This window comes from Aspergillus terreus, genomic scaffold, assembly GCF_000149615.1.
Source record: "Aspergillus terreus NIH2624 scaffold_1 genomic scaffold, whole genome shotgun sequence".
Classification (NCBI taxonomy): domain Eukaryota; kingdom Fungi; phylum Ascomycota; class Eurotiomycetes; order Eurotiales; family Aspergillaceae; genus Aspergillus; species Aspergillus terreus.
The window spans coordinates 16,197-42,406 of NT_165972.1; the positions used below are offsets into that span (position 1 = coordinate 16,197).

General features: G+C 51.9%; 10 protein-coding genes across 10 annotated transcripts; 5 read left to right on the forward strand and 5 right to left on the reverse strand.

Annotated features, from left to right (window-relative positions):
• Positions 1-1,279: 1,279 nt before the first annotated feature.
• On the reverse strand, positions 1,280-2,141 carry ATEG_00004 (DsbA family protein; the record flags this gene model as incomplete). The annotated part of the gene is made up of 4 exons (XM_001210090.1): positions 1,280-1,357; positions 1,522-1,923; positions 1,987-2,006; positions 2,063-2,141. The coding sequence occupies 4 exons, from the start codon at positions 2,139-2,141 to the stop codon at positions 1,280-1,282; spliced, it is 579 nt and encodes a 192-aa protein (XP_001210090.1).
• Positions 2,142-3,137: 996 nt separating this feature from the next.
• On the forward strand, positions 3,138-3,461 carry ATEG_00005 (uncharacterized protein; the record flags this gene model as incomplete). The annotated part of the gene is made up of 1 exon (XM_001210091.1): positions 3,138-3,461. The coding sequence occupies one exon, from the start codon at positions 3,138-3,140 to the stop codon at positions 3,459-3,461; it is 324 nt and encodes a 107-aa protein (XP_001210091.1).
• Positions 3,462-4,557: 1,096 nt separating this feature from the next.
• On the forward strand, positions 4,558-5,970 carry ATEG_00006 (DUF3844 domain-containing protein; the record flags this gene model as incomplete). Its single annotated transcript, XM_001210092.1, has 4 exons — positions 4,558-4,885; positions 4,961-5,130; positions 5,204-5,341; positions 5,395-5,970. The coding sequence occupies 4 exons, from the start codon at positions 4,558-4,560 to the stop codon at positions 5,968-5,970; spliced, it is 1,212 nt and encodes a 403-aa protein (XP_001210092.1).
• A 565-nt stretch (positions 5,971-6,535) lies between these two features.
• ATEG_00007 (uncharacterized protein) lies at positions 6,536-7,850 on the reverse strand (the record flags this gene model as incomplete). Its single annotated transcript, XM_001210093.1, has 2 exons — positions 6,536-7,658; positions 7,720-7,850. The coding sequence occupies 2 exons, from the start codon at positions 7,848-7,850 to the stop codon at positions 6,536-6,538; spliced, it is 1,254 nt and encodes a 417-aa protein (XP_001210093.1).
• A 1,847-nt stretch (positions 7,851-9,697) lies between these two features.
• On the forward strand, positions 9,698-12,831 carry ATEG_00008 (alanine--tRNA ligase; the record flags this gene model as incomplete). Its single annotated transcript, XM_001210094.1, has 5 exons — positions 9,698-9,827; positions 9,858-9,988; positions 10,065-10,091; positions 10,148-12,592; positions 12,658-12,831. The coding sequence occupies 5 exons, from the start codon at positions 9,698-9,700 to the stop codon at positions 12,829-12,831; spliced, it is 2,907 nt and encodes a 968-aa protein (XP_001210094.1).
• Positions 12,832-13,252: 421 nt separating this feature from the next.
• On the reverse strand, positions 13,253-15,783 carry ATEG_00009 (fungal specific transcription factor domain-containing protein; the record flags this gene model as incomplete). The annotated part of the gene is made up of 6 exons (XM_001210095.1): positions 13,253-13,562; positions 13,622-14,082; positions 14,137-14,690; positions 14,736-15,017; positions 15,090-15,428; positions 15,489-15,783. The coding sequence occupies 6 exons, from the start codon at positions 15,781-15,783 to the stop codon at positions 13,253-13,255; spliced, it is 2,241 nt and encodes a 746-aa protein (XP_001210095.1).
• A 2,499-nt stretch (positions 15,784-18,282) lies between these two features.
• Positions 18,283-18,941, forward strand: ATEG_00010 (iron-sulfur cluster assembly protein CIA2; the record flags this gene model as incomplete). The annotated part of the gene is made up of 2 exons (XM_001210096.1): positions 18,283-18,511; positions 18,568-18,941. 2 exons carry the CDS (start codon positions 18,283-18,285, stop codon positions 18,939-18,941), a joined length of 603 nt encoding a protein of 200 aa, XP_001210096.1.
• Positions 18,942-19,090: 149 nt separating this feature from the next.
• ATEG_00011 (116 kDa U5 small nuclear ribonucleoprotein component) lies at positions 19,091-22,264 on the reverse strand (the record flags this gene model as incomplete). Its single annotated transcript, XM_001210097.1, has 5 exons — positions 19,091-19,653; positions 19,743-20,198; positions 20,230-21,972; positions 22,025-22,179; positions 22,245-22,264. The coding sequence occupies 5 exons, from the start codon at positions 22,262-22,264 to the stop codon at positions 19,091-19,093; spliced, it is 2,937 nt and encodes a 978-aa protein (XP_001210097.1).
• Positions 22,265-22,692: 428 nt separating this feature from the next.
• Positions 22,693-24,044, forward strand: erg10B (acetyl-CoA C-acetyltransferase; the record flags this gene model as incomplete). The annotated part of the gene is made up of 5 exons (XM_001210098.1): positions 22,693-22,757; positions 22,817-22,866; positions 22,924-22,999; positions 23,058-23,547; positions 23,607-24,044. 5 exons carry the CDS (start codon positions 22,693-22,695, stop codon positions 24,042-24,044), a joined length of 1,119 nt encoding a protein of 372 aa, XP_001210098.1.
• Positions 24,045-24,473: 429 nt separating this feature from the next.
• ATEG_00013 (putative ZIP family zinc transporter) lies at positions 24,474-25,926 on the reverse strand (the record flags this gene model as incomplete). Its single annotated transcript, XM_001210099.1, has 3 exons — positions 24,474-25,570; positions 25,629-25,811; positions 25,875-25,926. 3 exons carry the CDS (start codon positions 25,924-25,926, stop codon positions 24,474-24,476), a joined length of 1,332 nt encoding a protein of 443 aa, XP_001210099.1.
• Positions 25,927-26,210: the final 284 nt, after the last annotated feature.

A 26,210-nucleotide genomic window follows, 5' to 3' on the forward strand; every position in this document is an offset into this window, starting at 1 on the left:
GCCCTTCGGGGTCAATGGCCGTTGAGGTTGCTGGAGATACAGGTCCTATCGATACTGATTGTGCATTGTTGCCTGAGGGAGCAATATAGTGGCCTGAGGCAGAAAGGCAAGCAGTGTTCCGCCCAAAAACCCCGAAGGGTACCTATCTGGATCGGTCTTGATCGGAATCTGGCCGCTTCCTACTTGTGACAGCAATCGGACTGTTCGCGTTTCCTGCCTGAAAAGCCTGCTGAGTTCCTCCGACTGATTGATTCCAACACCCTTCTTCCCCCTGCGATATCGCTCTGCCTTCAAGGGTAATTCACTACCCCGCAAACACACGGTTCGCGTCAGTTCTGACGCGCTTTTGATCTACCGATATACCTGTTCCTGTTCCCTGGTGAGCCACCTTCTCTACGTGTACTTCTGTGGCAAGAACTGAAGTCTTGACCCTGATACCAAGACCGGAGCCTTATTCCACGTTTTCTTGATCCAAAGACCAGCCATTCCCCTCATGGATATCGATCTAAGCCGACGAAACAAAAAGCCCCGCCTGTTGTTGGAATCCGAACGAGAAAGGCTTGAGGAGTTCATTGATTCTATCCATTATTCTGCCAGGTATGGAGCGAAGTCTAGTTGGTCAATTTCCCTGGAATGCTGACGCAAACGCAGATACTCGGACGATCAATTCGAATATCGCCATGTTCAACTCCCCAAAAACATGCTCAAGAAGATCCCCGCGGACTATTTTGACAGCTCGAAAGGAACATTGAAGTTGCTCTGGGAGGACGAATGGCGTGCACTCGGTATTACACAGGTATGCGGCGCACGCTGAGAGTGCTATGAGGTCGATTTTCTAACCCATACTGTTCGCCAGAGTCTGGGCTGGGAGCACTACGAAGTCCATGAGCCCGAACCACATATCCTTCTGTTTAAGTCAGCTTCTCCCATTCTGCTCTCCCTTCTCGTACTAACAAAAGATTGAAAACAGACGTCCTCTAAACTATCAACCGCCAATCTCACAGTGAACAACCCGTCGATAACCGCCAAAATTTCTAATCAGCCTGGACAAAGAAAGAAACCAAGACCAGTCGAGCATTAGGTTGCGCACAATGCATATAACAAGATTGTTTTAGGCAATCATGTCCTTCTACAGGAAGGTTCGCAATGAGATATGGTTCGATTCTGTTTAAAGCGTGTCATTTTCCTACCACTAAGTTACTACCACCATTCCATAATCGCCATTTTCTCATGCACTGTCTCTCCTTCATATTCGCAGCAGGTCCTAGAGCGCAAGTGATCAGGCGATATTTTTAGCCAACCATTCCTCCCACTGGGTAGCCGTGAAACTACTGCTAATCGCCGGCTCTTCAATCCCCTACACGATGGAGTCAGTTATCAGGGTCCTCCAGATTATGTATACCATGGGAACCATACGTTGAAGAACACCGTTGGAGAAACATGAACCCCAACGACGCGATCCGCCTGTACTTTGTATTAGATTGCCGGCTTGGACCAAAAACCGCCCGGGACGGTACTTACCTTCACCATCAGTTTGACATCGTTGGTGACTTGATTTCCGGTATTCAGCTGCCCGTCGGCACTTGGTTTGTCGCTGACCATCAACATCCGGAGGACCTCCTGCTCGTCGACTCCCACGCTCCCCGCAAGCTTGGCAAGCCTCTCATAGGTTTTGTTGCGTGTCTCATTGACAACGCTGACATCGAAGTAGTCTTTCTGGTGCTCAAACAGGGCTGCACTGAAGTCCCAATACTTCTCGGGGGCTATATTCAAGACCGCCGCCCCAGCTTCGTGCGTCAAAGTCGACGATGGATGCCAGGGTTGAATGTGTTGACGGAAGATCACCTGCAGCTTGGACGCATACTGCTTCTCGATCACAGGCTTGACTGAACTGTAGAACGTCTTGTACAATTTCGCAGAGAACTATCTTTGTCAGCCTTAAGATAAACAAGACGACAGTAGATAGTTGGCTTCCAGGAGACTGACAGGACAAACGTAGTCGAGGTCTGGATTTGTCGCATTGTCAGATTTCATACCACACCAAACCAACTATTTTACTTACACAGCTCGAGGGTGTGCTGTGGTTGTTGGACTGCAGAAGCAAGCAGTCTTTGGCCAGCGAATCTCGGATTAAGCGCCATTGCCGTTGATCAATTGGAGTCAAGTTCTTAGAGATGGGATCGGCTCAATCTGAGACGGCAGGTTATATCTGGGATGGAAAGGTTATGGGCGTTCGTGGGAGATGTACGGGGTTTGAACGATGTCCCCCACCTAGAGCAAGATGACATCAACCGGTTAGTAAGTACGACGCAGTGCCCAAGATAAACTGCCGGGGAAGCCATTCCCGGCGTCTAAAGTACCTAGACATAATTAGATGTCATCATAGGTGGGGTCGGCGGCGCCATCCTCAGGAATAAGGATGAAGGTTAGGCATTGATGAACCTAATTTGACCCAGAACTTAGGCGTACCGTACCATATATGGAGTACAATATACAACATAGGTAGAAGTTAGGTATGGAGCCTCTATCCCACCGAGAAAGAAACCCACCAACTCCAATAGGCCTTATTACAGATTCTATAGTTCCTCATAATCTATTTACACTAATGTCGCTGTTCACTGTTCTAAGGATCCCCGAGTGGCTTTTGCTGAAAAAGGCTCAGGTCTTTGAGCTGCAATGAGACAAGCGTCCATTTTGCCGTCGCTGGGTCGTATTCGCCCTTGACTTCAACCCTACAGAACCCCCGCGGACCTTTCAGGCCGACGGGACCAAGGAAGTAAAAGACACCAGGAGGCGGAGTGTGTAACTCGCGAGCCCAGCAGTCGTGCAGTCTCAGTTTGAAGGCCAAGGAAGCTGCGTGCAAATCAGAGCCCGGTCCAAACTTTGGCACCGGCAACCGTTGTAAAGTGGAGATAAGGAAAGAAGGATGAGAGCGGGAGTCGGAATCTCCTTGGGGAGCATCTTGTGGGGGACTAGGAGGCTGTTGTGAAGATGCCTCCAGTTGAAATATGCCGCTCAGTCCGTCGAGAGTTCTGAGATCGGCCGATAACTCTTTCTGCTGTTGCAGATGCGTGCTGCCCACACTCTGTTCTTGATCTGAGATATTCATCCGCGCAAGCTGTCTTTTGAATAACACCATGTACGCATCCCTAATCGCGAGTGTCACGAAGAGTGGCCGCATGCATTTCCGCATCAAGTCACCATGTTCCGACGACATGAGTCTCTCGGTCCAATATACGCCCGTATCGGTAATTTCTATGCTGGAAGATTGTGAGCGCACACGCCAACTATTCCAAGAAGATTCCACTTACCCCGAGCGGCTGTATAAGGGTGGAGAACGGTGCGGGAAGTGGTGCACTAGCCAGGACCCTGTGACGGTGAGAGGGCCACCTAGAGCACCCAGAAGCATATTTGACCGAGAGGCATCCCTCAGTACAACGGATGTCAATTCCTCTGCATGAATCAGCATATGCTGGAAATACGCGAGCGAAGAACCCACCTCTCAAAGCCTGAAGTTTTTCGCGATCCCGAGAAATCTTTGCAAACTCCTTCCATTCTGGATCCGAGGCGACATACAGCTCACCCTTGCGGAGCCGCGGCCAACCCAAGGGAATGAAGATCGGATCTGCATCCGTGGCTTCTTCAGAGTACTGGCGGTTTTCGTCGGTGTCTTTGACTGAGCGCTTATTCCCTGACTGCGATTCCTCGACTTCATCGACGTCGTGGAGGGTATCATCAAACTGCAGGAGGACAAAGGAACTCCAAAGATGGAACGCGGTGCCGTAGAGTAAGCACGAGGATAGGAATTTCCTGAAATTATATCAGTATCCTATCGGATCTAGAGCGCATCGAGACGGAAGCTACCTGATCCATGGCCGTTTGAATTTTACCTGGCGGACATTGGCGATATGTGAATTCCGCGAGGATGGAGGACTTATCCGGAAGAATAACTGAGGGTTGGGAAGAAAATGCCTAAGCCGAAACATTGAGGGATTGCATATACCGGAGCGATTCAAGGCAGAAACATATCGGTCGCTGGTGTTGCGGTGTGAAGCTTCCAAGTGGACGATGGACTGACGATTTGATAGATCCCGTCAATAAACCGCGAAAGACAAATTGGGCAGAGCGTTCCGGAGCGAAGTGGTGGCGAAAGGAGGGTGAACGGCGATATCTAGTAGAGGATGCACACAGAGTTATGAGGAAAAAGTCTGTTGTTGTCCGAGATCAGCGAAGAAGTCCGTCCACGGCAGATTTACTCTGCATCCAACAGTCTTTAAAGAATGACTGATTGCCTCTGCTCCGTAACTCCGTCCGCGATTCGGGGTGGGCCTGGCCCTCGCCCCTCCACGTGACAACCCGCCAAGGAGCTGCCGTCGATGGGATCCCTGCGGACATACGTACTCCGTACATCTGGTTGTTACTGCTCTGTCGGACGGGAAACCTGCCAGGCGAGCACCATAACCTTTATCCAGCGACCCAGGATTTCCGAAGGCGCTTCTGCGCACGATCCATCCCTTCTATATCATTCCAAGTCCTCGACCGTCTACTGAATCCGGAATGTTGCAGCTCTCCAAGGGCGTCCTGGCTCTGTCAGTGACAGCATCGCTGGCTGCCAGAGCCTGTGGAGCTTCGGTATTCGCGTTCGATACCTATTCCTCCTGGGAGAGCCTGGATACCCCAGCCATATCGGATGAGACGGCTAAGCGTCTTTTGGAGCTCCGCATGGAAGCTCCGATGTCGACTCTCGGAAACGTGGATCCGGACACGGTTGAGCTTTTGAATAAGTTTGGTGGAACACCAAATCCTTTATTTAGCGGACCTACTTACGGCAAGGATGAAATCACCAAGACCCTCTTCATCGTACGGGGTGTAGACCCGCAAGTGGGTATGTTCAACAACCTGCTCAACTCTGATGCGAAGAGCAATGGATGAGCTAGGCTAACATTGACATGCGATTTAGCTTCCTCTATCCGAGACGAGTACCCGAACAATCTAGTGGTCTCGCACCCCTCGACCAACTTTCTAGACACGGATTTCGTTGGTCTCCTCGACCCCGAAGCTGGAACACTAGGTGGTGACAGGCACTGTGTGTCTTTTGCTGACAGCAAGGCTGGATCCAATGCTGCCAAGGTGCGTCTCGGGCCGAGGATTATTACCTATTATGACGATATAGACCTGTGACTCACAAGAAATGAACCTTCAGATCACTGCAGACTGTCTTCGGAAGGACCCCTTCTTCAAAGCTCCAGGACAGGTGTTTGATGAGCAGCTACTGAATAATGTTCAGGCTGTTGAATCCTGGACCAGCGAGGACGCGCTGCTATCGGTTCTGACTCTAGAGGTACATCCTTGTCGTTCTCTAAATTGGTTGAGTGATCTCTAATTCTCCTGTAGCTCTCCGACTCAATGGAGCCTACATTGGCGGGCTCTTTGCGCACTCTCTTCCGCGGCCTCCCAGGCCTTGCACTTGATGGAAACGAGGTCACGACACTTCTTCTGCCCACCGGCGCCCAAGGACTGAGGCAGACATTGAGTTCTCGAAGCGTTCCCAAGACCAACTCCGTCCACAAAATCTCGGCGAGGGCGTCTGGTCAGCAGACTACCCTTATAGCTCCTGTGTGTCATGCCTCGAACTCTTCCTGCAGCGAGGCGACGAACAACTGCTCCGGCCATGGATTCTGTTACAAAAAGTCAAGCGCTGCGACTGAGGGAGGCGCAAGCGATTGCTATGTTTGCAAGTGCCAGGAAACCACCATCACACGGGACGACGGGACGGTGCAGAAAGTGCGCTGGGGAGGTGCTGCATGCCAGAAGAGAGATATCAGCTCGCCGTTCTTCCTTATCGCGGGCATTACTATTCTCGTGGTTGTAGCAATCAGTTCTGCTATTGGCATGCTCTTCAATGTTGGGCAGGGAGAGCTTCCAGGGGTTATCAGTGCTGGGGTCGGGGCCACCAGCTCACAAAAGTAGAGCCCATTCTATACCCTGCTTCCCTGCAATTGTTCTTGTCTTTAATGGATATAATGACCGCTTGAGTGAAAGCCATATCCTTGGTTTACTGGTGGTTCTTTTTTCGAGATGTACATATGTTTTACACGATCCACACTACATAGAGGATGGCCAGCAGTTTGCGAATGTAGTATTTCCGATGTCAGAATGTACATGAACCTCAGTAAAGTAACCCAAGAAATAAGGACCCAGAACAAGAAAAAGCCAAGCACATGACGCCAACCCTCCGGATACCAGCCTTGACCCGGTTGCGAGCTAAACTGTCACCAACGCCGTCATCAGTAAGTGGGGGTAAAGGGCAGCAAAATAAGAAGATACGCAGAAATAGCGGGGAAGAGGAACATCCTGGAAGTTGCCGACAGAAGTAAGGCTGGAAAGCTAGCCTTCGATCGGGAGACACGATGTACTGTACAACAAACAAGCGTGGCTTGCACGCCCTGTCATGGTTACTATCACAGATAGCACCCAGGAATCAAGGGGAAGGAAAGAAAATAGCAGTCTCAGGTATAGAGCCTCCATGCCGAGGCTAGGTGCGGGTGCCAGCCTCTAGTTGACTCGGCGTTCTCTCTTCTTGTGACCGCGGCCCGGTTGCATTTTGAGTGCCTGCTTCTGTGGGAGTGGACCGTCGACTAGAAGAGAACATGGGAAGTCTAAGACTCCGAACAGAAGGGAATCTCGAAACCCAGCTTCGGTGACCAGGGCGCTCTTGTGCAGGGTCTGATGAGCCCTCGGTGTGGTTATTCCGTTGTCGTCCAAAATGCGGCAGGGAAAATTGTGTTGTGAGTCTGCTTGGAGAAGACGTACTCTGCCTCGGTGCTATCCGTCGTGTCCTGAACGGATTTACTCTGCCTCCGATGAAGACAGGTTCCGGTGCGTTCAGGACAGTGATGCGAGTCGACTGGCCGCGGCCGGAGCGGTCAGGATTCTCGGACGGCTCAGAACGTTCTGGGCGCGGCTTTGGAATATAGTAATCCGCTTTGCATAGCGGGCAACAAGCCCTCCGACTTGTTAACCACGGATCAACACACGATGCATGAAAAGCGTGTCCACACGTCAGCCCTCGGATGTCATCGTCATCCTCGATCATATCAAGGCAAATGGCGCAGGAATCGCCCGGATTGGGTAGCATTTCGGTAGGAACAGCGGTGCTAATGTGATTGTCCATGTCCTCATCGTCGGCTTCCAACGAATCGTGCTCATACTCCTTTTTCACCTCGGCGTAATGTGAATCAGACCCCTGGGGCTGCACCATCGACATTTCCACATGTTGGGGAGGGCTTGACGACTGGGATGTGGTCGAATCAACTCGATAGTGGCCCTTAGTCTGTGAGGCCGTTGGTAGATCGTGAATTCCGACACTTGGAGAAGAGCCGTGGGTTTCGCCCTTGAGGCTTTGCGGCCGACTATTCGGCGCCGATATCCCCCCTTCTGTCGGGAGACCTTCATTCGCACGAGAGGACCTCCATACCTTGTATTTGACAAGAGGAAATCTCTCATTGACCTCGTCCATGCTCATCAACTTCTTCTCCCTTCTTCGTCGGTGCGGTCGGGGCATGGGGACCAAATCGATGGGATCCCCAGTTTCTTCGTTTCGCAGTTGGCGATTGCGCTGATTGTAGCGAAAACAGTACTTTACTCCGACAATGATCCTAGCGAGAACCAAGATAAGCGAATGACCCTGCAATGCGTCACCTTCGACGGTGGACGTACCATAGATTCGTGAACACAACCCCAAACCCGAGAGCGACAAAGAAAAGTAGAGGGGAGCTTGTCGGACCCCCGTCACCGTTGCTGTGATGTGTACTGGTAGCATCCGGGGCCGGACTGGTTGTTGTGGACATCTTGATGAGGGAGAATGCGGCAAAGCTGAGGTATTTCGTGAGTAATGCGGAGACTGCTCATTCAACCAAGAAGAGCAGATCTCCTCATAAGCCACGTTAAGAGTCGAGGAGAAGGCGGAGGATGAGGTAGGGCGGAGGATGAAAGGAAATCGTATCAAATGGCCGTTGTTGCTCTCTTGTTCCCCTGGAGACTGTCCAAGGAAGCCGTCGTAAAAGATTCGCAGGCCCAGCTGGATGTAGACGGGTCAAGAGTCGGTGCGACCACATCAATCAGTAGATGGTCTAGTAGGTCATCACCGGTCACAGCTGCTTCCAGAGCTGCCGAGGGCTGCAGGTATGGGTCCTGCGTTTGACACCGGATGCTGGTCACATTTAAAGCCAGCGATAGCGCTGCGGTCGATACTCCACCTGCAACGACCCTCACTCCCGTTCAGGTCACGGGGCGGGTCCGTGTATCTGACGTTAAATAATACGATGACGTTACAATGATACATAGTGCTTAAGATCTGCTCCAAGTTATGTAACTTACGGTACGGTATGACAGTTACACTAGACGTGTTCGATGGGGCGAACATCCCAATTAACGCACTCCGGCAGGTAAAGTCGTAGCCCTACGTTGTATAGATCCACCAAACCGAGTCAAGCATTCACTCTACTCCGTAGATATTCCAGGAAAACTCACCCACTTCGGTTTTCCAGTGACGTGCGTGGATAGCCAGAGTAACGTGGTATCTGAGACCTGCTTTTGTCGAGTATGATGGTCGAATTTAATCATCTACTAATTCCAGACCTATAAATCCAGCCTTTTGTATGATGGCTATAATGGGATATTCTACAGAAGATGATACCAAGAACACGACGGCACAGCCAGTCGCACGGAATATACACAATTGTTAAACCCCAGTATCAATGTCCATTTGATCGTCCTGTCCGCTATGATTCAGGTCAACTGCATCTTCAGATGGACCGGGGGTTACGCCAACCCCAGGACTACATGATTCGACCCGGTTCCCCCTTCGAGCTCGTTCGCGAGTCTCGATCAACGCTCGTCGTACATTATCAACCTCCCTCGGGACTGTCAAGGACGCTGGTTCCCGGTACAAGACCAACTCATTGCCCTTGGGTCCGGGAGCTGGGACAAGCAATCGCGGGATTGTCGACAGGTTCTCGCCCAGACCCGGTAGCAATGAGAAAGCGCTATCTGTTTTATCTATATCTTCTATCTCCCGGTCCAGATCATGAATGTAAATCGTGTGTTTGGTATCGTCCAACATCATCAGGGAGCTATCCGATGAGGTTGTACTCCGGTCGGACGAGTCTGGTGGAGACGCATAATTGGCGATAGGATCTGACTTGCATGAGATAATGTCCAAATAGTAATCGGTATATCTGGAGAAGCCCATAGATGGTAACGTGGACGTACCTAATTGCAGACGGCCGAACTTCTTTGCCAGCGGCTGGTCTTCGGGATCGCCCTCGGCGGGACGTTTTTTTCCGTGAGGGAGTCCCGTATCAGCAGCAAGTTCAGCCATCCACCGCATCCAGTCCCAGCCGGCCAGAGCAAGAATCGGGAAAATTTCCTTTTCAGTGGGTCGCGAATCGGCCAGAAATCTCTCTTATTTATATTACGGGCCTTGTGCAGCGGGAGCCGAGAGCAAGTGGATGCATCGTCGAGTGGGCGAGCCTTGATGCGAGTCCAGAGGCTTTTGAAGGAGGGGGAACTGGGCTTGACTCATCTGCTGTCGCCTTTTAGGTCAAACCCCAGAACATTCTACCATCTTCACACTCCCCCACCTCCGCCGTCGACCTTTTCTCCCGTTACCCCTCCTCGCCCACCACCCTTTAGGATGAGTTCCGATTCTCTGCGCGGTCCGGAATGGACTGCGAAGCGTGTTCGGGATACCTTTCTCGACTACTTCAAGAAGAATGGCCATACTTTCGGTATCGCCACCGTCGCGCGCTCTATCCTCCCCTCATGTATTTGCTAACAAATTTCCCTGCGTACAGTCGCCTCGTCGCCGGTCGTCCCCCTCGCCGACCCGACCCTTCTCTTCACCAATGCTGGAATGAACCAGTTCAAGTCGATCTTCCTCGGTACCGTTGATCCCAACTCGGATTTCGCAACCTTGAAGAGCGCGGTCAATTCGCAAAAAGTGCTACCCCTCATGTTACCCCCCACCAGCCACTTGAGTTGAGAGCTAACCCACCCAATAGTGTATTCGCGCTGGCGGAAAACATAATGTGAGCAAGGCGAAATCTTATAATATATGCGTTGGAGCTGACAAGGATCTCTGTAGGACCTCGACGACGTCGGAAAAGATGGATATCACCATACCTTCTTCGAGATGCTGGGCAACTGGTCTTTCGGCGATTACTTCAAGAAAGAGGCAATTCGGTACTCCTGGGAACTTCTCACCACCGTCTACGGTTTGGACCCTCAGCGCCTTTACGTGACATACTTTGAAGGCCATAAAGAAGGCGGCCTCGAACCCGACTTGGAAGCTAAAGAACTCTGGAAAGCTGTGGGTGTTCCTGATGACCACATCCTTCCCGGAAATATGAAAGACAACTTCTGGGAAATGGGCGACCAAGGCCCCTGTGGACCGTGCAGTGAAGTCCATTACGATCGAATTGGGGGCCGCAACGCTGCCCACCTGGTCAACATGGATGACCCCAATGTCCTCGAGATCTGGAACAACGTGTTCATCCAGTACAACCGTGAAGCGGATCGATCTCTGAGACCCCTGCCCAACAAGCATATTGATACTGGACTGGGCTTTGAGAGACTGGTTTCGATTCTCCAGGACAAGTCCTCTAACTACGACACTGATGTATTTACCCCGCTGTTCGACGCCATCCGCGATATTACCGGAGCCCGGGAATACCAAGGACGCTTCGGAGCCGATGACGTGGATGGCATCGACACTGCCTACCGTGTTGTTGCAGACCATATTCGGACCCTCATGTTTGCAATTTCCGATGGTGTAATGCCGAACAACGATGGACGTGGCTACGTCATTCGCCGGGTTCTGCGCCGGGGTGCCCGCTACGCTAGAAAATACTTCCAGGTTGAGATTGGCAGTTTCTTCTCCAAGCTTGTCCCGACTGTCGTTGACCAGCTGGGCGACATGTTCCCGGAGCTGAAGAAGAAGCAGCATGATGTGATGGAAATCCTTGACGAGGAAGAAATCTCTTTCTCTAAGACTCTGGATCGCGGCGAACGTCAGTTCGAACAATACGCCCAGAAGTCCAAGACAAAGGGAGATGACAAACTCCATGGTGCCGATGTTTGGAGGCTCTACGACACCTTCGGGTTCCCAGTCGACCTCACTCGCCTGATGGCGGAAGAGCGTGGCCTTCGCATTGATGACCTCGAGTTCGAAGAGGCCCGTTTGAGAGCCAAGGAAGCCAGCAAGGGCCAGAAGAAAGCCGCGGCTGATGCAGTTAAGCTGGATGTTCACGACCTCGGAAAGCTGGAGAAGATGGAAGATGTCCATAAGACGGACGATTCCGCCAAGTTCGGCAGGGAAAACATCACGGCTCAGGTTAAGGCGATCTACCACGGAAAGTCCTTCTGCACCTCGACAAGCGAGATTACTGCCGGCGAGCAGCTCGGCATCATTCTTGACCGCACCAACTTCTATGCTGAGCAGGGTGGTCAGGAAAATGACACCGGTCGGATCGTCATTGATGGCCAAGCCGAGCTGGAGGTTGGCGATGTCCAGCTTTATGGTGGATATGTACTCCACACCGGCTTCATGAAGTATGGCTCTTTCTCTGTGGGAGACAGCGTTATTTGTGAATATGATGAACTCCGTCGGTGGCCCATTCGCAACAACCATACCGGAACGCACATCCTTAACTTTGCCTTGAGAGAGGTTCTTGGCGACGGCATTGAACAGAAAGGTTCTCTTGTTGCCGCGGAGAAACTTCGGTTTGATTTCTCGCACAAATCTCCCCTCACGGATGCTGAGTTGCAGAAGGTCGAGGACATCTCGACAGAATATATCCGGCAAAACTGTGCTGTTTACTCCCAAGAACTGCCTCTTGCGACTGCTCGGGAGATCTCCGGAGTCAGGGCTGTCTTTGGTGAGACGTACCCTGACCCCGTGCGTGTGGTTTCCGTCGGCGTCGAGCTAGAGGAGATCCTGAAGAATGTCAGTGATCCCCGCTGGGAGAAAGTGAGCATCGAGTTCTGCGGTGGTACCCATGTGCAAAAAACGGGCGACATCAAGGATCTCGTCGTCCTCGAAGAAAGCGGAATCGCCAAGGGCATTCGCCGTATCATCGCCGTGACTGGCGAAGAGGCTCATGAGGTCCAGCGACTTGCCGCAGACTTTGAGAAGCGTCTGGCTAGTCTGGAAACGATGCCGCTGGGCTCTGAGAAGGAGCAGGAGGCCAAGCAGATTCAGGTTGAGCTTAACTCGCTCATCGTATCGGCGGTTCAAAAGTCGAAGTTCCGCGAGCGGTTTGCTCGCATCAACAAGCAGATCGTCGACGCTCAGAAGGCGCAACAGAAGCTCGAGTCGAAGAAGGCTCTTGACACTATCAACTCGTATTTCGCCGACGCCAGTAATGAAGGAAAGTCTTGGCTCGTTGCCAAGTTGCCGATTTCTGCCAACTCCAAGGCTATCAGCGAAGCCATCAACCACGTCAAGTCCAAGATGCAGGACAAGTCGGTATACGTTTTAGCTGCTGATGCCGCAGCCGGCCGTGTTGCTCATGGATGTTACGTTTCGAAGGTATGAAAGGTCATAGTTTCCCGGGTTAAATGCAGCAGGCTAATCTTTTTTTACACTCATAATAGGCGGCCACTGAGCAGGGCGCTTCTGCTAGCGAGTGGGCGACGGTTGTCTCCGGGGCTATTGGAGGCAAGGCCGGAGGCAAAGGCCCTACGTCCATTGGCAATGGTGTCAACCCTGACAAGGTTGACGAAGCCGTTGAACTGGCCACTGACTATCTCAGCAAGTTCAAACTATAGACGTCTGCAAATTAAAGAGAAGTCCAGGGCTCTATCATCTTGTGTTTATGGTTGTGCCATGCAATGTCAAAAATTATACCGGAGGATTAGACATGTCTGTGCATCTATTATATCTCAACTTTGAAATTTTCTACACGAATTCACTTTATCGCTCTGGGAAATTCGGCGCACTAGTAGTTATCATTTAATGACAGTTGCATATGTGCAATGAAGATGTGAATCCGATATGTGTACATGTCCCATCAAGGACTATTCCAATAACTGCAGCTGAAAGCCCAATCCCCGTATGTTAGCACTTATGAAACTGACTCGGTATATCTACATAAAAAACCGCTTTATGTCCAAAAATATTCTTACGCGTAGGAATGATCGGACATTTCGCCCATATGCTTCAACTACAACCTCTTGCTGGAAAACGCCATCAACGTTGACGTTTGGAGTTGTGTTCCGCCTCAAGATCCATTGAGTTCCATCGACGCTTCAGCCCATTAGGATCGTATACACTGGCGACACTTTGCTGCCAATCACGTGCTGTGAACACGACTGGTCCACCGACCTGGGACTGCGGCATCGGCTGCGCCGGTGCAACTGGTGTGACCTTTGTCGGTGCCCCGTATTGAATTGGGTACTGGGTTGAAACAGGCGTCTGTAACCCCTGTGCAGGGTTATTCATCGCCATGGGGGGCGAATTTATCGTGGAGGGAGCCATGGAAAAGGCCATATCCCATTGACTAGAGGGTGAAGACATTAGTATATGCTGACAGACATAAGACAATGATATCTTGCTTACTTGATAATACGTGTGGGATCCCAGCTGTTCTCATCGACTAGTGGTGTGTCCATGGACTGCGTCGAGACTGGATGAGGAGGAACGATGCCCAGAGGTTGTAGTTGGGATGAGTCTGATTTTGCGTCTTCAGCACCTGCCGATATTGGAGGGGTTACCGGATAACCGTTATAACCCAATCTGTTCTGCATACCGCTGGAGACCTGACTAATTTGGGGGTGGTACTGAGAATCGAGTGGTGGGCTGGGGTGGTAAGGCTCAGAAGGACTTCCGTAGGGAAACGTGGCTTTCAGCTCAAAAGGGCGATTGATATCGGCAGAGAATGCCAGTCGCAACGAGTCGATCTGGGCCTGGATTTCCGGCATAGGCCAAGCCTCAGAGCATCGTTCCAGGATGCGCATGTGTCGAGTAAAATAATCTCGAGCATCCGTGTGGAAATTAGGGTCAGGAGAGGTTATGGCAATCTGCGAGCACGTCAGCTCTGTTAGGTGAAGATTGGCCGTGGCCCATGTACATACCAGATGCAGCATCGTACATGTCAGGATGCAGTAAATGGCAAAATTAATGCCTCTTAGCATAAAAAGCAGGCCTGGGAGCCCAAAACGGTCCAAAATAGCTTCTTGAAGCCTGCAGAGGCACTTCGCCGAGGAGTAGCATAATGTCATGTGGATTTTCCAGCCTCCGCCCGCAGCAAAAGATTTGGACGCGAGTAGCTGAGGCCGATGAAGTAATAGAATGCCCAGATGACAATGCGAATGCATGTTTCCAACAAAGTGAGACGGGATCCAAGGAGGCGACCCATCTGGAGGATAGTTGACTTGTAGGTCTGGAGGCAGACTTTGGAGCCATTCGGTGAACATGCTGCTCTTCTCAACAAACTTGGGGTTGGCACCCCAGTCTTTTTGTTTCTTGATCTTGTGGTAGATGTCGGTGATGATGCGAATGTTCCGAGCGTTCTGGACGAAGTAGGCGTATTGCCTCGATCGATCAATTTCGAATTGATCGAGTCCTTTGATGCCCAATGCTGGATTCATATTTACTGTGTCCAAGTCTACTCCATAGTCCGATCGGCCTGTACGGGTTAGAAGCTGTCATTTGCTCGGAATTAAGAACGTACCTTGTGGTGCACCAATCATTACTTCAACGATCAAAAGGGCTTGCCAGACCCTCGTTTGCACTAAGCATTCTATCGGGCTCAAATCGCAGGGCTTGTTATCAGCATGTGTGGCGTAGTGGTCGTGAATCTCCAAGTCCTTGGACATCGAGACGATTGTTTTGACGGTCTGCCAAGAGCGGTAATAATAGCCTTTCTTTGGCAGCGACTCTCGTGCTTTCAATAGCAGCAACAGAGCCTGAATTGTACTTAGACGTGGAACATCCATGAAGCTCGATTCGTGCCCTGGGCGAGACAGTTAGATACCAGCTTACGACGCCCGAGAAGATGAGCGGATATCGAGGGAGGCTGTCTCACTGTTCGCCATTGCCAACCACTGCGCTCCTTGGGCAGGGTCATCCGATAACCTCCCCGCACACGCAAATAATGCCTCGAGAAGAAACGGAGAAATCAGATGTCGCTCGTGCTGCCACTGGTAGTACAGTTGAGATCGATGCACTACAGGAACGTAGGGGTGAATATCGTTGAAGTAAATTTTGAAGTAATTCATGACTTCATCATCGGATGGCATCAACTCTGGAGGTATGCGAATACTCGACCCTGCTCCCGTACTTAGGGGAGGTAGGACTTCGTCTTCGTCTTGCGACGAGAGTTCCGGTTCAGCTCGTTCTTTTCTCTGTTGTCGGATATACGGCGCTATTCTCCACATTAGCAAGGTGCCTCTAGCCTTTCCTCTTCGATCCGTGAGGGCGTTACCTATTCCCGTCTCGTCTATCTTCAGTTCTCCTAGGACTTCACTGAGATTTTCGGCAGTGGATTGGTCATTGTCCGCATAGGCTTCGCTCTCCACATTCTCTAGCTCCGAAGGTTGAGGTGCATATAGATGCGATTGCGGGTAAGAATGTTGCGGAACAGGCATTTGTGGCCGTACGTCATAAAGGCCGGGTTGCTGGGAAGTAGGAGGCATGTATTGAGGAAACATGCCCATTTCATTGTACTGCGGAACGTGGCCCAGAGCCGGTTGGTTGCCTTCTCCGAAACTATGAGCCATGTGGAAGGAAGACATAGAGGACTCTGGGGCTCCCGATGTGTTCACAGTCCCTGTCGGATTGGTCTCAGGCCTTTGGTTTGTGCCGAATTCGCCCTCCTGCCCAATACTGGGCGGTACGCATACTAATTTCAGGCGGGTGCATGCTGAACAAGGCCAGGTATTAGTCGTAGCAGCATCGCACTTGATCTTCCGTTTTCTGCAGCCATTGCAAGCTCGCATCACTATATGAAACAAGTCAGCGACACGAGGTCGGATAATCCACCAGACTTGAGGGGACGAACCTTTGAGTCTTTTATGTCTATTGTGTTCGTCAACGAAGACGTAATCTGTATTTCACCGCCGTTAGCAGGTTCCTTGTAGAAATCCCCGAATACTTGAGACGCGATCAAAAAAGACGGAGGCTGATGCTGAGTTCTTACTCTTATGGCCCTCCCTTGAAGCCCCGCTTGGGGGCACGAACGAATAACTCTGCATTATGCTTTGGTGGGACGTAGAAAAGGAAGCATGAAATTTTCAATGTCGCAAGGAAATAATAGAATGAGGATCAAGGCCCGCCTTGTCCGAGTAGATTTGGCTTCCCGAGCGTCCTGCTGACGAGACGAAGTAGCAAAAGTGAGGTGTTGTGATGTTTGTACAACCGTGTGCTGGTGCCCGGACCAAGCAATCACGGAGCCTTGGGAAACGGACAACTGGTAAAAGTCGACGGTTGAGACCGAACCCCAATCGACTCAGCGGTGGAAATTGGTTATCGCGGCCTGTTCAGTGCTGTGCTCATCAAGGCCTCTGACAGCGGCAACCGTCCGATGTATCCCCGTGGATGGCGACAGAGTCAGTGCGAAGATTATATATACATAGACTGAGGTGCGTCGGGACAGGTAAGAGTTCGCGAGATCGTCCAAGGATGTTCGGTTTGCGATGTTCACGGCGGCGAGATGAGGGGAGGTTTGCTTTATACCAGGAACGGTGAGTTGGCTTTCGCGACCACGAATCAAGTGGTTGGAGGGTTCAATGGATAACTATAGCGAGAAGACAGCCATGTCAGTGATGAAGTCGTTTTGTGGTGTGACGAGGCCAACTTGCGAGTGCGATTTGTTGCGCGCCTCGGGTGGGGAAGCAGACACTTTCGGTGTTTCGAAGAGAGATAGCACGAGGAGCGCGCGAGTACCTTACAAATCAAACAGAATCGCGTTATCCGGTCTGCATCGTGGTGCGACGCGGTCAATCTCGGCAGGGCAAATCTAGCTGGGGAGAGCGCACTGGATCCGCGCACAGCCCAACCGGCATTTAGTTAAAAAGACTCGAAAGCGGAGGACGCGGAGTGAGACAGCGACGCAGGTGGATGAAGAAAATCACCCCACCAGAGGGGAGATGGCAATGGGCAGAGGCGCGAAGAGGAGATCGACGGATGATAAGAAGAGATGACATACAAAGGGGCAGAATGGAGAGCTGGAGAGGATTAAGGTACCAAGGAATAGGAAGTCCACCAATGTCTCTAAAGAGATTCACATGCAGGTGAGGCGGCCCGTGAGCGTATGCGATGATGGGAACGGAATTAAACCACCATTGGTCCCGAGGGATGGTGGCACTTCCAAAAGTCTCTCGAGGAATGAGGGAGGATGGGTTTGTCGGGGTAGAAGAATGATGTACACGGATCAGGATGATCGGGATCGAAGGTGGTGAATGGGACAAGCGGAGACGGACGATTTGGAGTGGGTAAACGCCGAGGAGGATTTTGGGGGGGTAAAAGGAGGAGAGGGAGGAGAGTGCGACGGAAGGATCGATAATAGGTGATCGATAGTAATAATAAGAGAGGGAGAGGTACCACTGATCGCCTCGGAAGTTGAGGGGCCGCACCGCAGACAAAGTACAGTACTGCCATCCGCGCCTTTCCAAGGTTAGGATTCGCCCCCCTCTTTTCCCTCGTGGAGTGACGATCTCACCAGGACGGGCATTCAGGCATCTATTGCCGAGAGGAGTAAGCAGGGCAGTCTATCACCTGCTCGTTTTCTTCTGAAGCATCCAAGAACAGTATCCTTTTTCTTCCAGAACTTTTAAATAATGAAAGGATTAAACCCCAGCAACGATAGACGAATTTCCCCATGATAGACTAATCTATACCTACACTCGTTTCAAGTTCCGACCAGTACCAAGGTATCATCACATATGTACAAGTATATATAGCGAAACTAAACCAGCCCCGTCAGTTCACCTACAATTATCCACACTAGAAGAACCTATACCCCGTACACTTCGTCCGCAACAAGAACCGGTCAGATTTCGCAGGTGGCACAACTTCCCGTGACGACTGCGAACTTTACCACAAATTCGGGACCACACAGAACGCTTACTCATTCGCTGGGTGTGGGGCGGGTGGATATGGGGAAAAATTAATTGTTCCGCGATGGCTAACTATCTATCAATGGTGACCCCTCCTCACACCCACCCAAGTCCCTCCTGATCAGACCATCGATTCAAGCCTCCTCTTGATCACGATCCAACATGGCGTCTGAAATTCAGAATCTCAATCCAACCATCCTCAGTGCCGCTGATCTTCCGACACGGCTACGCGCCTCCCCATCCCACAAGCCCTTGGAGACCGGACTCTTCGCGGGAACCCTTCTGACACCGGCGGACACTCTCGACCTCTCTCCCCAGTCGTATTCGTCCGGAGAGTCAGACACGGAAGGCGATCTCCTGGAAGAACCGATCGATGAACAAGAAATCTACGGTAGGCTGCGTCTCTCCAATCGCCCTCTATGCCGTGAGCTAATAATGTCTGCATAGACCTCGTGTCCACCATCTCGGACCCAGAGCACCCTATCTCCCTAGGAGCACTAGCGGTAGTGTCACTTCCTGATATCGCAATTAAGCCAACTCTGCCGAACGCGCCAGAGTCGCCGCTTCGAACCGTCACCGTCCTGATCACCCCAACCATCACCCACTGCAGTCTCGCCACCGTCATCGGGTTGGGAGTGCGTGTTCGACTCGAGCAGTCCCTCCCACCTCGATTCCGCGTTGACGTCCGGATCAAGGAGGGAACGCACAGTACTGCCGACGAAGTCAATAAACAATTGGCGGATAAGGAGAGAGTTGCGGCTGCATTGGAAAATGGAACCCTAATGGGCGTCATCGCCAAGATGCTGGAGACCTGCCAGTAATCTATGTTTTGGCCACAATGCACGTCCTATCGAAACTCCGAATATCGCTACAGTTATCAATTCGGGTTGCGGATCGACCGATATCTATATTCGAACTCAACTGAAACATAATCCGAACCGGACCCTCCCACAAACAACCAATTATGCTATTATGAATCCAGAACGCCGCTCTCCTTCAATCCCTTCCAGAGCTCAGGCTCCAAGAATTTGCTGACCGTAACATCTTCCGCCAATCCCTTTCGTCTTCTTGTCTTGAGCACGAAGTCTCGAGCCGTGGCCATCGCCGGTGCCATCTCCAGTGGCTTCAGCTTGACCTCACGATCCAGCGGATCTCCGGGAACGACACTCCATTTGTCAAAGACAAGACTCACCGAGGCTTGTCCTTGAGTGTGGATCCGCAGATCCGTCTCAAACCCAAATGAGTCGATGACCGGAATCAGGCCACGGACGGAATAGAGTGGAGTTCCCGCAATCGGTCCATCGGAGAGAACATGGCCTCTTCTGCGTGAGAGCACAGTGTACACCGATGCGACAGCATCCGCGGGTCCCGTCATTGTGCAAGAGTAAATAGGCTCCATCAAGCGAGGAGAGGCCATGAGGAATGAAGAATAGATGGCGCGGCGCGCCGTGGGAATGATCTGACCGCCGCCTCGGTAGATGGCTTGGTCGGCGAGGGAAACATCGGTCAACCGGAATTTCGTGTTCCGGATTGCTGCACTTGGTTAGCGACATGTCCACTGTGAATAGTTTTCCTCCTTGTTCGGGGGGCACGTCATATAGAAAATCCACATATGCACTTACGTTCTTCACAAAGAGGACCCTCCCTTGTACCCCAGCTGAAACCTTGCGTGATTGAGTCTCGTACGCTCCCAAGGAGCTTCTTGTCGATCTGTGACGGCAACGTATCGTCCTGTAATATGTTGGGACCCATTTCATCCGGCCCAAAGGCCCAGATGCTCCGTGCCGCGAGCTTGTCCCAGTCATACTTCTCTTCGAAGAACCGGGCTACTTTGCGGATGGGATCCTTGATGCTGACTCGTCCACTTTCGATATCTTCCGCAATGCCGTCATCCAGCGGCTCTGCGATCATTGTGATCTTGTTCTTCTTATTTGGCGTGATGGAATAGCACATAATGGCTGACGTCTCGACCACAGTCTCGCAGAACCGTGTTACAGGATCGGACACCTTGATTTCCATTTCTGAGTAAAGCCGCCGAAGGTCGTGGAGCACACAATCCATATAGAGCTCGCCCGCTCCTAGGACAACGTGTTCACCAGATTCTTCGACCTTTCGTTGAGATCAGTGGATAACTCTTGTTGACCTTGCGAAGGCCGTCCAGCATCTTGGGCAGTTCGGATGGGTTCACCGGCTCCACTGCAACCTTGAACACCGACTCCGTCATATGCCGAATGGGTTTGAAGATGTGAGCTTCCTCATCATCCTCCAGTTTGAGCGGAACCAGAGTCGCCGTCTTCACAATCGAGTTGTCCACGCCGCCCAAGAGAACGAAGTTACCCGCCGGGACACCGCTGGTGGGAATGTTGTAGGCTGTCTCAGCAATCCAAGTATCAGTAATCGTTGCAATCACCATATCTTCCTCATCCTCCGGGGTGTAACCCTCTCCCAGGACTCGAACTTGTTGGCCAGGCTGGGCCGTTCCACTCATTACTCGTCCAAAAGCGTTGAAGGTGGATGCATCTGTACTGCTGAAGAGCTTTGTGACGTGAATGACCAGTGGGCCATCCGAGCTGCATGCCGTCATTGCGTTTGCTACCTTCGTGTCGAGTGGACCGGTGTAGTATCTCTCTAGTTTCCTCGTAGAGCCTTCGACTGGAGAGGGCACATGTTGGTTGATCATGTCCACGAATCCTGTCGCAGGGCCGAAGAACTGCTCACACACGAGATTGAGCAGTACCTTCGCGTCCGACTTGAGTTGTGAAGGCTTCAAATTGATACCAACGGTGGCCAGGGTTTCTTTCAGATCCTCTGGGCTCTCACTTATCGTATGGGAGTAGAGTTTGTAGATGGGCTCCAGAACAAACTTGACGAAGCTCCGCTTGGAGTTCTCTTCGACACCCTTGCGGGTGAACTTTCGGCTTCGGGGGTTAAAGAAGATGTCTCCCCACAACCGCAGCGCGAAATCCGAAGTCTCAATCTGAGGATACGTCTCCGCATACATTTTGGCGAAAGACTGCAGAGTGAAGCACCAGCCCATGGAGGCAGACGCGAAAGCAACATTTCCCCTCTCGGGGCTCAGTCGCTTCTTCTCGCCTTGACCGGGTAGAACGTTCTCAATAACGGTGTTCACCTCCTCAATCACATGTTTGAGCTTGAAGTAGGCATCGTTAGGGGGGATTTTCAGCTCTAGAATCAATCTGTCCATTTTGTTCACAACCAAGGTCAGGGGCATGTCTTCTAGCACCGCATGCTTGATGATCTGCTCGGTGTTGGCCTGGACACCTTCCACGATATCAACGACGAGCACCACACCGTCAGCGAGTCTGACAGAGGAAGCCACTTCGTCCACGAAGTTGACATGTCCCGGGGTATCCAAGATGTTGAACAGGTGAGACTTCCCCTTCGTGCCTTGCAGAACCAAGCTCATGGGAGCTGACTTGATAGAGAGGCCCCGTTCTCTTTCCAGAAAATGGACGTCGGTGTACCGCAATTGCTCCTCCTTTCGCGTACCCGCTCGCTTTTCCAGGCGTTCGCTCAGGTCGTGTGTTTGGTTGACAAGCATGTCCATGAACGCGGTCTTTCCGTGATGCAAGTGACCGACAATCGCGACGTTCCTTATTTGATCCGGGAAATTCAGGAGATCTGTCATAAACTCGCGCGAAAAGTATACCGGGGGCAATTCCGCTTCTTCGATCGCGAACTTCTTTTGTTGCACCGGCGCGATGATAGGCTCCGACAGAGCTTGCGTATCTTCTTCCTGCACCAACGTTTCCACATCCTCTCCGTACACTTGTTGTGCGCTTGGGTAGTACTGCTTGTCTTCGTGTAAAATAACAGCGTTGGAGGGTCCTTCTGAACGGCCAGTCAGTGGGGATGAAAATCGCATCGCATCGGGCGCACCCACCGTCTACCTCCATCAATTGCTGGTCGTTAGCTTCGTGATCCTCCTCCTCATCGTCATCTCCAAAAGCCTCGTCAAAGGCGAAGGCTTGGGGGTTGACCTCCTCATGCTGGGCTTCCTCGTCGGACTCCGCAGCTTCTCCAATGTAGTTACCGAACCTGCACATACACGTCAGTGGCCAGAGAAAAACGGCAAATCGAACAAGAATGGATTCAATGCGTACTCGTCGTAAAGATCGTCCATGGTGATGAGGGAACGATTGTGAACAGTGGTCGCCAGTGTTGCAACTGGCGCATTCCTATTTTTTCCCGGGAAGCTCATGAGGTTTACCTAAGACGGACCGAGCTTGGCATTTCCCTCCCATGTTTGCTCTGGTTGTTTGCTGCCCCGCCACGCCGCTCCGAAGCCGCAGGATAAGAAGTGCACTGTACACTTCATTCTGCTCCCCCCCCTAATAAATACAGGCTGCAGAGTTGCTCGGTCTCACTGTCTTACATTTGCTGAAGGTCTACCTTCGTTATCCATCCACGGGACTTCCCCATCGCAGATTACTGTCTTAATCTACCTCAATTGCTTCTCCTCACCGACTCTCATCTACCTCTCACTTTATTCCCTCCCAATCTTTTACGTTAACGAATCGCCCCCTATTCACCACATAATCACCACCCACCATGTCTTCGTTGCCTCCTGTCTACATCGTCTCCGCCGCTAGAACCCCCGTGGGCTCTTTCCTTGGGTAAGCTTGGTCATTGTCTTTCTGATAATCCGATGCGACAGCTTCTGATATCGCCTCAGCTCTCTGTCGAGCCAGACTGCCCCTCAGCTGGGTGCCCATGCGATCAAGGGTAAGAAATTCAGCCGACTTTACTTTGCTTGACACTCTGCTGACATCGTTCAATCAGCGGCCATTGACAAGGCAGAGGGCATCAAGGCCTCCGACGTCCAGGAAGTGTTCTTCGGCAACGTCCTTTCCGCCAAGTGAGTCGACATCCTCGCCAGTACCCACGACTGATGCTTATACCCCCTCGAATAAAAGTGTCGGACAGAACCCCGCTAGACAGTGCGCCCTCCGCGCTGGCCTTGAGGAGTCGACGGTGTGCACCACCGTCAACAAGGTGTGCGCCTCCGGCCTGAAGGCCGTCATCCTCGGAGCCCAGACGATCATGACGGGCAATGCGGATGTCGTTGTGGCCGGTGGTGCCGAGTCCATGTCGAACGCCCCCCACTATCTTCCTAACCTTCGCACCGGTGCGAAGTATGGCCACCAGTCCCTGGTGGACGGAATCATGAAGGATGGTCTGACCGATGCGGGTAAGCAGGAGCTTATGGGCCTGCAGGCAGAGGAGTGTGCTCAGGACCATGATTTCAGCCGGGAACAGCAGGATGACTACGCCATTCGGACCTACGAGAAAGCCCAGGCGGCTCAGAAGGCTGGTCTGTTTGATGAGGAAATCGCCCCTGTTGAGCTCCCCGGTTTCCGGGGTAAGCCCGGCGTGACTGTGTCGCAGGATGAGGAGCCCAAGAACGTAAGTTTCTGTCCGTGTATCGTGGTGCATTCCAAGCTGACATGCTTCTTCCTCCATAGCTTAACCCCGACAAGCTGCGTGCCATGAAGCCTGCCTTCATTCCTGGATCCGGAACTGTCACTGCTCCTAACTCTTCTCCCCTGAACGATGGAGCTGCGGCTGTTGTCTTGGTCTCCGAGGCTAAGCTGAAGGAGCTCAACCTGAAGCCCGTTGCGAAGATCCTCGGATGGGGTGATGCTGCTCACCAGCCCAGCAAGTTCACGACCGCTCCTGCTCTGGCGATCCCCAAGGCTCTGAAGCATGCCGGTGTCTCCCAGGACTCCGTTGACGCTTTCGAGATCAACGAAGCCTTCAGTGTTGTTGCTCTTGCTAACATGAAGCTTCTTGGCATTTCGGAGGATAAGGTTAACCTTCACGGTGGTGCTGTCGCTATCGGGCCACCCCCATCCGGTGCCCAGTGGTGCTCGTATTCTGACCACCCCTGCTTGGTGTTCTGAAGGCGAAGAAGGGCAAGATCGGCTGTGTCGGAATCTGCAATGGCGGTGGCGGAGCCAGTGCCATGGTTGTCGAGTCGCTTGTTTAAATAGACGGACCGATTGTCTGGCCCGAATTGAGCGTGGCATATCTCTAGTTATCATTGGCAGGCCAAACCAATTTTGAGACAAAATCTATATATAATGATATCACTTTGATCCAGTGTGTACCTGGTTCACATTCCTTCGTAGGCTGACGCGACGTAGTCGCAACTGGAATTGGCGACTGCCAGTTGACAGCGAGATACCATGGTTAGGATCACGGAAAAGTCGTCCGGTTGATCAGTGTCAGAGCGGCTGGCGCTGGCGACACGATAGATAATGCATTCCATAACTCAAATTTAAACTAGCTAATATACATAACCCGAGATTCGCCCCGAGCATAACTTTTGTTCAGGCGAATGCACCGACAAACGCCATCAATATGGCCCCACTGGCGACAGCTATACAAGCCTCGACGCGACGTCGACCCCTGAGCGTTGCATAACTCGATTCACTAAGGAAGTCCTCGGCCAGGAGTTCGACAAGGCCGGCAAAAAGCAAGAGACCACTGCTGATTGCGTTGGTAATCCCAACCATGAGTAGGCCTGTGGCACTCGCTGGATCATACATATTATGCATGACGAGGCCGATGGCCTGCCCGATAGGCGTTGTCGTGCCATATGCAAGCGACATGAGCCACGGTTTCGGGGAAGAGGGACCGAAAAGGTCCGGAATGAGCGAGGCAATGCGCGACCCCAGAGCGAAGCCCTCAAACGTCTGATGGAAGCAGATAGCGACCAGGAGCACCACGAATGACGTCCCTGTTGCGACGCTGAGAGCCATTCCGATGAAGACGCTGTGGAAGAGGATACCGGCTTCCAGCAGAAGACATTGTAGCAATTGACGCTGGGGGTTTTGCAATTTGCCGCCTGGTTGGTGGTGAGAATGATCCGCATGTAAGCGGTGGTTCTCCGAACTCGGAAAGCCTCTGTTGTTGGGTGCATTCAAATTAGGTGTCTCGTAGGGCTCCGAGTCATCAAAGCTGATATCGTCGGTGTCTTTGCTGGCACCGTTCGAAGGTTGTAGAGTAGGATTGCTGCTGCCCTCGCCCATTCTACTCATATGGATGTTGTCTGTCGATTCGTGTCCCTCGAGGCGTAAATAGTCGGCTTCCTCCGAGTCAAATTCTGCCGCACCATCGCCGCTGCTGATCAACTGGTCGTATTCGCTCCCATGCACATGACCTGCTCCTTTCATCGCAAAGAACATCTCGACCACCACGACTACGAAGACCGAGACCATTGCAACAAACCCTGCCATCGCGCGATACGTCTGGCTCCAGAACCGAGGAAGACAGGGATCCGTCAGCGAAACAAACGCTGTAGGAAGAAGATGCACGAAGGCGGTAGCAATTAGGACACCGGTGCCAAAATGTCGTGAAATGAAAAGAAAGCGCCGGGGGATTGGGAGGCGTGGGAATCGACGGGCGAGGACCGGAAATGAACATGCTGTCCAGGAATGAGGTTAGGCAGGTCATTATAGGAGGTAGAATGCGATAGAACATACCTAGTGTACTCAGGATCAATATGAGGAATAGGGCCATGACATGTATTGGTGTGTTGTAAGCTCCTCGGTCCTTTGAGCCACATGTTGGCTTGTCATCGTCGACATCGCGACGCTCATTGCGTCGATCGAGTTCTGCTCGCAACACAGCATAAGGGATATCTGAGATTAACGTGGCGGCACGATCTGTTCACTCATATGGTTAGTAACTGTGCGATCGAGATGTATTCCTCTGCGTCGCGGACTTACCGGAGATGTCAGATGTGCCTTGCTGCCATATCGCTCTCAGCTGATCAGACATGTTTAGGCGTTTCCACCGTATCCATGAGACAGATCGGAGGTCCACGCAGAAATACGGAATGACCAGAGACTCGCGGGACTTCAATGGATCCGACTGTCTAGGGAGCGGCTGTCGCTCTGGGAACTCCGGCGGTGGTGTGTTCGTACCCCTCGAGGAGAAGCGGACGGACTGGAGGATTCGGCCACGCGTTAGGTTACAGATAAGCAATCTTATCAATCAGCTCCGTTGGGGCTTAGTAAGGTGAGTATATTCTGTAAAAATGAATCTCTATCCTGTATGAAGTC